The sequence below is a fragment of the Eleginops maclovinus genome, chromosome 16 (assembly GCF_036324505.1).
Source record: "Eleginops maclovinus isolate JMC-PN-2008 ecotype Puerto Natales chromosome 16, JC_Emac_rtc_rv5, whole genome shotgun sequence".
NCBI lineage: Eukaryota > Metazoa > Chordata > Actinopteri > Perciformes > Eleginopidae > Eleginops > Eleginops maclovinus.
The window spans coordinates 1,939,042-1,952,784 of NC_086364.1; the positions used below are offsets into that span (position 1 = coordinate 1,939,042).

At 42.0% G+C, this 13,743-nt stretch overlaps 1 protein-coding gene across 5 annotated transcripts in view; it reads right to left on the reverse strand.

The window, feature by feature from the left end:
• si:dkeyp-72e1.9 (syntaxin-binding protein 4) overlaps positions 1–13,743 on the reverse strand; it is a 107,841-nt gene that overhangs the window by 9,006 nt on the left and 85,092 nt on the right. For all 5 annotated transcript variants that reach the window (XM_063904300.1, XM_063904299.1, XM_063904296.1 and 2 more), the window contains 6 exons: positions 11,302–11,408; positions 10,586–10,727; positions 9,835–9,907; positions 5,287–5,375; positions 2,490–2,586; positions 68–195 (listed from right to left, as the gene is read on the reverse strand). In XM_063904300.1, coding sequence (XP_063760370.1) covers positions 68–195; positions 2,490–2,586; positions 5,287–5,375; positions 9,835–9,907; positions 10,586–10,727; positions 11,302–11,408 — 636 coding nt within the window. The remainder of the gene's footprint in view (positions 1–67; positions 196–2,489; positions 2,587–5,286; positions 5,376–9,834; positions 9,908–10,585; positions 10,728–11,301; positions 11,409–13,743) is intronic.

The following is a 13,743-nucleotide window of genomic DNA, read 5'->3' on the forward strand; positions in this document are numbered from 1 at the left end:
ACACAGGAGCACAACATGTCAGGTGAGGATCTCTTCAGTTTCCTTTCTGATCTGTGTGAGAGCTTACGGGGGAGTGGAAGGCGGATGTGTCCATCAAACTGGCTGCTTCGTGATAGGAGAACATGAAGGGATCTGCCCCCAAACCCAGCTCCTCCAGGTTCTCCTGGAAGATGTTGCGGGTGGCCTCCACGAAGTCTAGGGGTAGACAGACAAGCACATACAGGAGCAGCTATTGATGACTGCAGGAGCAAGTGTTTCCAACAGACACACATCAGTACAGCTGTTCTGCTATTTATCATTTATGTCAACATGGTTTTCTTTTGGCAAAGGTTTTTAGTTTATTTGGAATCCCCCGAAAAACCCTTTCCGTTTCAAATGTTATTTGAGTAATAAATGGGAACATTCTGTAATCACTACCATTTCAGTGCTTCAGATGTACAGTATGTGAGAGCTGGCAATTTATAACTTTTTTGATTGAAAAAAAACTGCTTGGGCAGGTTTAGCTAAAGATCATGGTTTGCGTTTTGTAAAAATATTTTCAAAACTAAAATACGTAAAAAACACAGGTTAACTTCTGCTAGTCATGTGTTTGGTTGACCCATGACCCACCCCCCCAACCTCCCTTCCAAGCACACTTTGGTTGCAGTGGAATAGTCAGTATATCTAGGAAGGTTCCTAACGGAATGGAATGACCCGGAAGTCCCTCAGTGGCAGCCATGAGAAGAGCTGTTGGAATTCTCTAGATTTATTTATTTAGTTGGTAGGGACAGTGCTCATTGATTAACAGACAAATTATTGTAAATAAGCCAGAGTTAGCTGCTATGCTAATTTCCATCTGTTGTCCCTATGATGATAGGAAAGGAGCTCTGAAACTTCCTCTATAACCTCCTTTAGCTTAGGAAACACTGGACCTTCCTTTAGGAAAGGAAAGGAAAGGAGAAAATGCTGTCCCACAATGCCTTGCGACAGCAGCTTTTATCGTGACACAACATTTGGCTTTCCACGGTGCTTATTAAGCAGTTTAAAACTTATACCATAACTTGCTAAAGTGCTTTGTTTTGAACGTTCAGCTCTGTATGTCTCTCTGTTGTCCTTGTTCATAAAGCATAAACAACACCATCAGAGCACGAGGCAGAGTCTCTAGAGTCTTTCAGTAGTCCTGTACAGAGAACTGTAGTTCCCCACAGCAGACGCTCATTAATAACGTCATAAATACGTGGGATAGTGAAAGTGCAGTCGGATTCTCAAAGCATTGCAGTCTCTTTTCCTAAGTCCTTTTGAATTATCATATCCACTATTCCTTAACCCCTGTGACGTTTCACACAAAGGTCAAGGAATAGAGCATAGGAGAAGACGATAGGAGCTGATCTTTCACAATTTGACCATACCCTTTGTAGCTAGTAATGCTACGTCACCTGAACTCCTCCTGTGCTCCTGTCACCATGAATACAGTCACTAGAGGTCGCTGCATAACCACCTTGAACCTCTTCCCCCCTCTTTGTATCAGAGGTATGCACTGACAAACCTTATAGTACCTCTCTCTGTGTTGTATTTTAAATTGGTGCGCTGTGCAGACATGTGTAAACCTACTTGGCAATAAACCTGATTCTGATCAGGCAATTCTAACTGTTTTATATACCTATATGTGTTAACAATAATGTGTATTATTGAACATGAAGAATCAACCGAGCAAGCAAAATGATAACTGTTGCTAAGGAGGATCAAGGGAGAGAAGGAGAGTGGTTAAAAGACGGAGCGGTTGGACATCAGAGAAATAAACAGAAGAAGACAACAAGACAGGAATTCAACACCAACAGGAACATCAGAAGAAGACAGACAGGAAGTCAACACCAACAGGAACATCAGAAGAAGACAGGCAGGAATTCAACACCAACAGGAACAGGTTATGGCCTCTACAGTATTTTTTGTACTGCTCCATTAGTAGATATGTTATGTATTAGATAATAGTAATAAACAAATGATCACATATTATCCACCCTTTTACCCAGCTCCTGTAAAGTGTTTCCAGGTGAGGAGCGTGAGTCATGGAGATGCTGAGTACAGGCATAGATCGTCATCACGGTTACACAAAGTGACACCACAGCCAAGTAACACAAGCAGTCAGTGACATGCAGCCGTCACACACACACCGAGGTCTGACAGGGATCAACACAGATATCTCTCATGTTGACACAACTGGAAGTGTGTGTGTGTGTGTGTGTGTGTGTGTGTGTGTGTGTGTGTGTGTGTGTGTGTGTGTGTGTGTGTGTGTGTGTGTGTGTGTGTGTGTGTGTGTGTGTGTGTGTGTGTGTGTGTGTGTGTGTGTGTGTGTGTGTGTGTGTGTGTGTGTGTGTGTGTGTATGTGTGTGTGTGTGTGTGTGTGTGTGTGTGTGTGTGTGTGTGTGTATGTGTGTGTGTGTGTGTGTGTGTGTGTATGTGTGTGTGTGTGTGTGTGTGTGTGTGTGTGTGTGTGTGTGTGTGTGCTTCACCTCCATAGGCCACAGTGCCTTGTGGGTCTGCGGTCAGGCTTTGTCTCAGTTTCTTCCTCTTTTCTTCTGTGACATCCAAACCGAGGAAGGTCAAAGCCTACAGCAGAGGAAGAAAAAGAGATAGAATTCATTTTACCATGGAGCCCTTTCAATATCATTCAGCCCCAAATGCTCGAACATCTGTGATTTTGTGGTGTACAAGGGGTCTGTGGTCTCCAGGATATTAAAATGTAGCCTTGAGAATGTATTAAAGCAGGGTGATGCTAATAATTCTCATTTGCATGGAGCCAGCACAGGACGAGAGGACTGCTCCTGTATTCAACTTTAGCATTTAACCTCTCCGACTCTATAATCCCATTAATGAATTGGTAGATTAGGATCAACCTACGGCTGAGCTAAATTAAAGCAAAGCCGAATAATGGTAACTTAACTGCACAGAGAGCAGCAACAGAGCCAGAGAACCAGCAGAGGGTGAGAGACAGGAAGGAGGTTAGAGGGGGGGATGTGCTGAGAGGGTGAAAGGAATGTACAGACGAAGAGCGCGAGTGTGATAAGCCAGCAGAGAGAGACTGAGAGAGAGAGATCAATGATGAGATGAAAGGGGGGGTTCATCAGAGAAAGAAGAATCCTCTGCGTAAAGATGCTCAGGGTTTCTGTCAAAACCTCTGAGCGTCGAAACATGCTGGATGTAAAGTCTGCTTGATAAGAAGGAAAATATATGCCATATGTCCCTCACAGTCTCCACCCCCCCGAACACTCCACACCATTCAAACAGCAAATGAGGGAATCCTTTCAAGTGCCTTACTAATGCACTGCGTGTTGGTTTAAAACGTATTATAATTTATAAGAAAACACTATCAGTTTAATAATGATGTCTCTGTGTGACTTACGTCAGCAAATAGACCATCAGTGAGGTTTATGTATTCCTGTCACAGGGTCAGATTGCTGTCTGGAAAATCATAAGAAACAATCTCTGAGAAGAGTTGAGATTATCACTGGCAAAGGTTGGCCGCAGTGTTGGGGGTAATCAGATTACATTTGTTACTGTTGGTTCAGCACTAGTTATAGTTCAGTTAGGAAGCACGAAATGATCTCGTTACTTGTGTGACTTTAAGGCCATAGATGGGGAGACGGAGCACAAGAGTCTGACAGCAGAGATGAGCAGGTTTGTCGCAGCGTTCATCGTGGAGGGAATGTTTCCCGTTTCCACGGTGGAATCGCCGTCTTTACGAAACATAATGAGCAAGACACAGGTAACAGGGGGCAGCTTTTACAAGCTACCTGGACCAGAGTTATGATGGGAACATGATGTTCTAACAGAGAGCAGAAACAGAGGTCCCTGTAGGTTAAGTATCTGTGCTGATGTAGTTGAAGAAGATTCCTTGTAAGTTGCTTTAAATCCTGGTCAGCCTGTCATAAAATGTTGCTATGGATATTCATGGTCCCCACAGGATGAATCCTTACAGCGACTCCATTACCGTGCTGATTTAGTTACCAACAGGACCAACTCTATTGAATAATAATGGAAATGGCAAGTTTCACTTGCGACTCACGAGGCCCATACGCTCCACATCAAGTGAGGGTTTGAGAGAGAAAGGACGTCTCTCATCTGATACCGTCACACACATTGCTGCAATGATTGACAATCAAAGGCGGGCACTAGTGCAGGGGAAGAGATGGCGTCAAAAAGACACTGGAAATATGTATGCAATGTATGCATTTTTCAGATGATAATGTCCGTTTGCACATTTACACATAACATTTCAGAAGAGTTGTAAGACAAAAAAATGATGTATTAATTTAAGTAATTCACTGGGGAAGTTTCATGGTTATGGTGACCTGGGGGGTCTCCCCTTAATCCCTAACAATCCACATCATGTCAACCACACCACAGAGAAATATTGATAGAAATGTGCGCAGTTTATACATTGCTGACAGAGGGAACTACATTTGAATACAGATTATGAAATATCCTTAATTTTTTATCCTGATTCAGCATGTTTTCTTTGGATTTTATATAACAATAGTATTTACAATTATAAATAGTAATAGCATTATTCTCTATATTATTATTCTTAATAATAGTAATCACTATATTTATATTATAATATATTAATATAGTGATTATTGATGGGTATTTTGTCTGCAGGCGGGGGGGGGGGGGGGGTTGCCTCCTGTCAAAATGTTGCTTGAAGGGGGAAAGGTGGATGAGCTGAACGAGAAAACTGCACTGAAAGCCTTGTACACACACCAAAATAAACCTGTTCAACATGCCTGGCATCACACAACAGCAGAGGTGGAAGAAGTACTTACTTTACTCTGTCACAGTAAAAGTATTCTAAATGTTCCTCCAGTGAAAGTAGAAAGTACTCTCATCTAAATGTACTTAAAGTAGAGACAGTAAAAGTAGTCATTGTGTGATTGGTCCATTTCAGAATAATATCTCTGATGTGTTTTATAATGATTGATCATTAAAGTGTTCTCAGAGCTGGTAAAGGTGCAGCTAGTTTGAATGGCTTTGTATACTGCAGGGTAGCTGCTGAATTTACTCCAGGTGAACTAAAGTCTGATTTAAGGGCTGATTATATTTACCATCATTAATCCTGATCTGTAAAGAAACTAAAATGTAGTGGAGTAAAAGTACACCATTTACCCTGAATTGTAGTAGAGTAGAAGTACAAAGTAGCAAAAAGTGAAATACTAGTTTGTCTAAAGTGTTCTTAAGTACAGTACTTGAGTAAATGTACTCAGTTACTTAACACCACTGCACATTATGGCTGTATAAAACCTTACTCACCAAGTCTAACTTGTCTGATTTGAGGCGGATGTAGGGGTCCAGTGTTATCTTAGGTTTGGCCCCAGTTGGCGAACTCTGACTTGTGGAACCTAGAGAAAGGAGAAGAGGAGGAAAAAGCAGATAAGAGATGTGGGTGATTCGGTCAGTGAGCAGGAGTTGTGGTAAATAAGTTCAGACATCAGGCCGGGCCCCCTGCTGTCCGCCAGCGGGACTCTGAGAGTAAGTGAGGCCACAGAACAGCGAGTAAACAACAGCAGCAGAAATATCAGTGGATAATCTGTACCATCAGAGTGATGGACCGATAGGGCGGTGGTGGTGATAGGGGAGGTGTGTGTGAGTTTGTGTTTGGGTGGGGGGATGAGATCAGATGATTAAAAAGAGAAGGAAATGTGGATGATTATATAGATGAGGGTGAGGGAACACGGGGGGGGGGGGGGCAGCATCAGCCAGTGCCTAATATTAATTTGATGAGTGTCTGTCCCAGATTTGTGAGTCTGCTATCACAACCTTTCCTCTGGTCCACACCCCCGTTGCTAGGGATATGAACTCATTTCACTGAAACCCTCTCGTACCGCCCACAAGATTTGCACCACACCCTACCCCTGACTGGCACGGATGATTGAGAGGTCTGCTGCCTTGACAACAGCTGTGCTTCAACCCTAAACAGCACACATCATTTGTTGTCATTCAGTATAAAACAAATACAATAACATAACATAATATAAAGAAATACAAACTTACCACCTTTCCATTTCTTAAGAAGGAATGTATGTAATAAGAGGATATGGGAACAATTGGGAGAAAGATTATTATTTCAATGACATTTTTTGCATTTTGAGAAAGTTTAAAATGTCGTAAAGGGAATCAAAATGTTGAGTATAAAGTTAATCCCTACGTTTTAGAGCCCATCACAAGAGGAAATAAATCAGAGGAGGATTTTCTTGAGCATGTTGAGAATAAGGTTGAACCATTGATAATAATATATATTTGCCTTTTGACAGCTAAGTTGAAATGATGACGACAAAGAGGAAATGGAATAAACTCGACATTTCATTTCAAATTCAGTGAACTGTCCACTTTATTCTTGTTCTGTTCCGCTCGTATGTCTCTGAGATTGTGGTCGAAGTAAACCTTGTGCTGCTGTGACTGCATTTTAATTCTGTTATCTAACTCATGATATGTCTTTTAGCACTTTAGCAGAAATATATAGACAAATCCTTTGGTGCACATTAATGAATTTGTATTATTATTTCACAGATATACAGACAGTCAGTTGCAGGCACTGAAACTCGGAGTTCCTTGTTGACCTCGACAGTTGAATGTTTGCTTTATAAAAACAATATGACTGGTTTGCACACATGACCACTGCAATCACCAGGAGCCAAGGTGAGAGGTGTTGCTTTAGACTCACAGGGACACAGTGTTTATCTCTCTAACAGGATGAGGCCGTGCTTCAGAGGAGACTCTGTCCGAGGGATGAGAGGAAGAGGGAGGTCAGTCCCAGAGGTCAGCTGACTCAAACAGATGAGTGTGCATTTGTTTACTGTTAGTCCGCGTGTGCACAACCCTGTCATAGGGGGTGAGCAAGCTGAAGTTGAAGCACAGGTGCCAGTCAGCAGCAGGAAGAATTGATCCTGCAGCTCTACTTTAAATGGCATTAGGGTTCCATCCTTTGCTTCCCATAATTAAGAATGAGAATGAATCCAAAATAATTGATTTACTGTCAGGAGTCAATGTCAGTCTTATAAAGAATACCCAGTCAGTGTCTGTATGTGCTCACCTCACCACAAACTACGGACATCTGTCATGGCTAGCAACAGGCTTAACCAATAAGAGACTGCAGGGAGCGAGGTGGTCACAGCACCTAGGGAATAACCTTGACTGAGCTAATCCGGCCCAATAGGATTGGCTCTGAGCTGGGGCCCGCAGGCGACCCTCAACATCAGACCTGCTGCTCAAAAGATTTCACTTAAACCTTCCAGCAGTTCCTCTTTGATTCCAAACACCGGTTTTATATCGCCCTCAGTCTAAGGGGTTTCAGCAGAAAGATGGCTGGTTGGACCTCAATAAAACACTCGATACAAGTTATTAAATGTCATTTCATCAAGCAGTACATGTTTTGTGAGCATTGGTTGTCTACCAAGTGTATAATAGTTCTGAATCTTCAAATACATTGACTCTTAAAGACTTAATCCAATAGTTACATTTTTAGAGATGCATTTTGTTAAAACTAAAGCTGTTTAATAAGAGTAGTGGAGTAAAATTGCATTATTTCACTTTTAAATGTAGCGGAGTAGAAGTGTAGAGTAATATTAAATTGAAATACTCAAGTAAAGTACAAGTACCTCAGAAGTAAGAACTTGAGCAAATGTACTTAGTTACTTCCCACCCATGTTGACAGGACTGTTGAGATTTCAATAGCCAGCTTTTAACGGTTGCTGTCCCTAAAAATGTATTATAATATGTTTTAATATGAGCGTTTCTGTCTTGGTCTTATTAATGTCATTAAGCCCTGTGTGTAACATCAGCTGCTCCTCAAGGATAAGAGGGAGGATGAAACGGTGATGAACTACACCCGTTATTATCCAGCGGGAACTTTGATGATCCTCACATTCCTGTGTTCTCGGAGGCCCCCTGCTGTGCTCTGCTTTCTAATAAATCCTCCTCTCCTGTCCTTTAATCCCCAATCTCTGCCAGGGAGCAACTGTTCCCCTTTTTTCATTCTGGGATCAGCTGGCTTTATCTAACATGTATCTGATCTAATATGAGGGACATTGAAATCACTGAACACCTTTACTCTCATTTAGCAGGTGTTTAACAGTCCTTAAAATGTGTTTGATGCTGCTTTGTTAACTATATCACACAAGTGAACAGGAAGAGAGGGAGAAGGACCAATGGAGAGGGGGAAGGGGATGAGATGGGTGTCAGGGAGAGACTGCAAAAGACAGCGCAGTGACATACAGGAAGTTATATTAACATCTTCTGAGAGTAGAAGGCTGGCATAGTCTATATTCCTCTTATGGCATCAAACCCCACACAAAAGATATAAACCAGGGGTGTCCAAACTCAATTTTATCATGGGCATTATGGTTGCCATCAAAGGGCCGGTTATACATTTAAGACTTTATAAATATACATATCTAATCTATAAAATGATGTATTATATTACATATTTGTTCTGCATTGGATTATTATTGTTTTAAACTATAATCTAATTAATATCTTCCTGAAGTCTTTGGGTGCACACTTACATTTCCCTGTTCTACCGTTACATAAATCCCATGAATTGATGAGATTAAGTTAGCCTCATCATATCTCATTAATAAGAGATCAACATACTTTTTAAGTGAATAAGAACGTTTTTTAGATCAAGTATTACCGTAATTTCCGGACTATAGCCTACTTTTGCACAAGCTTTGAACCCTGCGTTTTATAGTCCGGTGCAGGCTTTTCTATGGATTTTTCATGATTTTTGTGATATCGTAAGAGGTTTTGTTTTGGTTTGTTCTGCTGTTGTACGGCACTACTTTGTCTGGCGGAAGGGTATGTGATCAGACACACAGTCACGGGGGAAAAGAGTGGTATATTGGTCACATGTCCGTCCGCCAGGCAAAGTAGTGCCGTACGAATTAGCGCGAAAAAGAGACTAGATTAGCAAGAGCAAGACGAGTATTACAGGAGCAAAGGAAGCTTTCATTCACAAACCCTCATTATGGCAAACAAAAGAAATGCATATGATGCAGCTTTTAAATTAAAGGCAGTCGATTTGGCTCTCAACGAGGGAAATAGAGCTGCTGCACGTACCCTTGGTATAAACAAATCAATGGTGAGACGTTGGAGACGCCAGCGTGAAGAACTGGCTCAGTCCAAAAAGACGAAAAAAGCTTCAGAGGTAATAAAAGCAGATGGCCCAAACTTGAAGACTTTATTGAAGACTGGGTGAACACACAGAGAGCAAACGGGCGAGGTGTTTCAACTGTGCAGATCCGACTGAAAGCCAAAACAGTCGCCACCGAAATGAACATAGAAAATTTCAGAGGTGGACCATCCTGGTGTCACAGATTTATGAAACGAAAAGGACTGTCCATCAGGGCGCGGACGACTGTGTGTCAGCAACTCCCTCCCGACTACGCGGAAAAAATAACAAACTTCCGCAAATTCACACTCAGAAAGATATATGCATATTCTCTTACATATGGTAACTAAACATTAAAACACCTGTGGCTTTTAGTCCGGTGCGGCTAATGTATGAACAAAACAGGATTTTTCCCTAATGTTAGCTTGTGCGGCTAATATTCAGGTGCGCCTTGTAGTCCGGAAAATACGGTATTTAATTATAATATAAAAAGACATTAAACGTATGATAAAGTTATGTCATTCTTTGTGCGCTCTTGCGGGCCACAACCAATGAGCTGGCAGGCCGGATTTGGCACGCGGGCCTAGAGTTTGACACCCCTCATCTAAACCAACACCATGTCAGTCTGTCTATAAATACTTCCCCAGCCCATTTATAAATGAGAGTTGGGTGTGAACAGTGAGCTGTGTTACCTGAAATATGAATATCTGGAGGGCAGATGTCAGGTGACGGAGAGGACACCGGGGCTGGCTCCTCTGCACACATCTGCACAACATGGATCCAAAATGAATGAAAAAAGATGAATATGAAGATTTCCAGAAGGAAGGATTTGGAACTGTTTTGGTTTAATCTGCAGGAAGTCCCTACAACAAAAGTTATAATGAGCTGATGTTGGACTGAAAAGGACAAAGTCATGCTATGGTGCAGAACTTAACAAACGTATCAATAGATTTAACTTGCATTTAAATGTGTTCAATAAAAAGTTCCATAAAAAACCTGTCTTAGTTGCAAATGATAATTTATATGTTCTTTAAATTGTGAATTACTCATTGAAGCAGACTGTAGGAGAGCCTATGCTGCGTTTACACTGCATAGCACGGCTCTACTCAGCGTGACCTGCTGCATTTCGGATGTCCTATGGCAACAGAGGACAGATAATATTATTATTTTAGTATACTACTAGCACCAGACTGGACAAACCCACATTTTTAAAACGACAACCTACCTTTGTTTTCCAATCACTGGTGTGTTCTATGGGCACACTGTACAGTACACAGTTACTGTACACTATTCCAATAATTACACAATTAACAAAGAGCAGCTTCACTGGGAAATCCTGCTACTTTATACTTGCATCTGTTGCTACAGTATTCTGGAAACAGTATTTCGAAGTCCTTGACATATTCTGGTATGTTTCTGAGGACTGAAACTTGCATGGCTGACCTCAGGAGATCTGATGTGGACTTTTAAGCGTCCGGAGTTGTAGCTGTTGCCTGCAGCCCGCTGCACCCCGTTGTGGAGAGATGTGCTGCTCGGAAAAAGTCCTTTCCCCGGGATGAAGGCTATCTCCACAACACTCTCCTGGCTGGAGACACAGTTCATAGAAGACTTTAGCATGAACACAGGGACAGACGTATATGCAGAGGACAGAGACAGTGTGTATTCCTGAGTAATCCCCAACAGAGACTCACAGATCTTATTCACTTTTAGGCCCAGTTCCAAACCACCCCCTACCCACTCCCACAAGTCACTCACAGCTAAACGAGGTTTCATTCCTACAGGTCTGTTTTTTGCTGTTTCTCCTGCAGAAACAGGAAATACTGTTACTTTTTTGACACAACGGTTTCAAATCAGCCTCTCTTGGACAAAAATTATTAAATAATAACTAAAACAAAACCACGAGAATCATTGATGCCGTTTCTTTTTATTAAACTCATTTTGTTTTAAAAATCTGATGTTTATAAGCTGCTTGGATTCAGCTAAAGTCTGTAAATGTTTGCACGCAACTGTCCACAGTGTTTCATTAGGGACAGGTAGAGCTTGGTAACCCACTCCCCCTCCCCACTTGTTGCTTTCAAACGAGTGGAGGTGTGAATGGGGCGGTTTGGAATTGGGTCAGAGTTCCTGAATGAACCACTAGATGTTAAAGGCCCCCCCACCTGAATTTGACTTTGTTCAGCATGCTCTTGGCCTCCTCGTGGGTCACACCTATCAAGGACTCCTTGTTAACAGCAATGAGCTGATCTCCAGGCCGCAGACGTCCATCCTGCAAACACACACACAGCCGTCAGACTGAAGAACCCCCCCTCTTCATTTGATGTGTAACAGAGGATTGCTTTATCTCCTCTCATTACGCTCACTGGGCTGGATGTGCATGTATCCAAAGAGACAATTCCTCTCCGGTTGTGAGACATGGTGCGGTAAGACCCTATTTCATAGCAGACAACTTTCCTCTCAGGCAGGGTCTGTATGGTGTCCGCCTCAAACCCTTTCCAAACGCATGACACGGTTTGAGGCTATTAAACGTATAATCTTGGAGCTAATGCAAATATTTAACTCTTCTCTAATCTGAGGATGTTTCTCACAAGCCCATAACACTACAGCTTTTAAACCAGTCTTCATTTGAGTGCTCATGACTGTGAGCACAGACCCATATCAAACCTCAAGAAAAAATAATTCCATCTTTACCCATAAGAACCCACGATGACACAGATGTTACAGGACATTTAAACATTCTGGAAAGTTATCTCATAAAGCTTTAGCCTTGATTTTAACTCATGAAGTCCCTTAGACACATACTGAACTTCCGCGTGGGTCATGGGCCAGGTCATGTGATTTTGTGTTGCCATAACAACATGTCCAAGATGTCTGTGTGCCAGGCTAACATGTGACTGAACTAACTACATTTCAAAAGCTTGTTTTTTGTTGCTAAAGGTAATTTCAAGTCATTTAAGAATTATAATGCTTACATAACATGTCCTTTATTACATTTCACCTGTTGTGGGAACATTTATTGATCAAATTCATATGAAACAAATAAGATACAAACCGCTGTGACATTAAAGTCAGGACTTTAACCTTAAAATGTTCCAGAAATCTAGAGTGACATTTATGTCACAATAAGAAATATGATCATGCTCAGTTAGTTTAAGTTATTCAAATATATTAAGTTATTGCAGTGACTTGCAAAAGTATTCACCCCCCTTTGGCATTTTTGACGTTTTGTTGCCTCACAACCTGGAAGTAAAATGGATTGCTTGAGGGTCAGCATAATTTCATTTACAGAACATGCCTACAACTTTGAAGATGTGTTTTTTTTATTTTATTATTATTGTGAAGCAAACAACAAAAAGGACACCATAACAGAAAACTTCAGCGTGCATAACTATTCACCCCCCTGATGTCAGTACTTTGTAGAGCCACCTTTTGCTGCAATTACAGCTGCAAGTCGCTTTTGATAAGTCTCTATGAGCTTGCCACATCTTGCCACTGGGATTTTTGCCCATTCCTCATGGCAAAACTTATCCAGCTCCTTGATGTTGGATGGTTTCCGCTTGTGAATAGCAGTCTTCAAGTCAAACCAGAGATTCTCAATTGGATTGAGTTCTGGGCTTTGACTAGGCCATTCCAACACATTTAAATTCTTCCGGTGAAACCATTTGAGTGTTGCTTTAGCAGTCTGCTTCAGGTCATTGTCCTGCTGGAAGGTGAACCTCCGTCCCAGTCTGAAGTCACAGGCAGACTGAAACAGGTTTTGCTTTAGAATATCCCTGTGTTTAGCACCATCCATCTTTCCCTCGACTTGGACCAGTTTCCCAGTCCCTGCTGCTGAAAATCATCCCCACAGCATGATGCTGCCACCACCATGCTTCACTTTCGGGATGGTGTTCTTGGGATGATGGGATGTGTTGGGTTTCCGCCAGACATAGCATTTCCCTTGGTGGCCGAAAAGTTCAATTTTAGTCTCATCTGACCAGAGCACCTTCCGCCATACGTTTAGGGAGTCGTCCACATGCCTTTTAGCAAACTCAAAACGTGCCTTCTTATTTTTAACACTAAGTAATGGTTTACTGGCCACTCTTCCATAAAGCCCAGATCTACGTAGTGTACGGCTTATTGTGGTCCTATGCACAGACACTCCAGTCTCTGCTGTGGAACTCTGCAGCTCCTTCAGGGTTACCTTTGGTCTCTCTGTTGCCTGTCTGATTGATGCCCTCCTTGCCTGTTCTGTGAGTTTTGGTGGGCGGCCCTGTCTTGGCAGGTTTGTTGTGGTCCCATGTTCTCTCCAGTTGAAGATTATGGATTTGATGGTGCTCTGGGGGATCATCAAAGATGTGGATATTTGTTATAACCCAACCCTGACTGGTATTTCTCAATAACTTTGTCCCTGACTTGTCTGGAGAGCTCCTTGTTCTTCATGGTGTGATGCCTCTTGCTTAATGGTGTTGCAGCCTGTGGGGCCTTTCAGAAAAGGTGTGTTTATACTGACAGATCATGTGACACTTAGATTGCACACTGGTGGACTTCATTTCACTAATTATGTGGCTTCTGAATGTAATTGGTTGCACCAGAACTTTTTAGGGGCTTCATAGCAAAGGGGG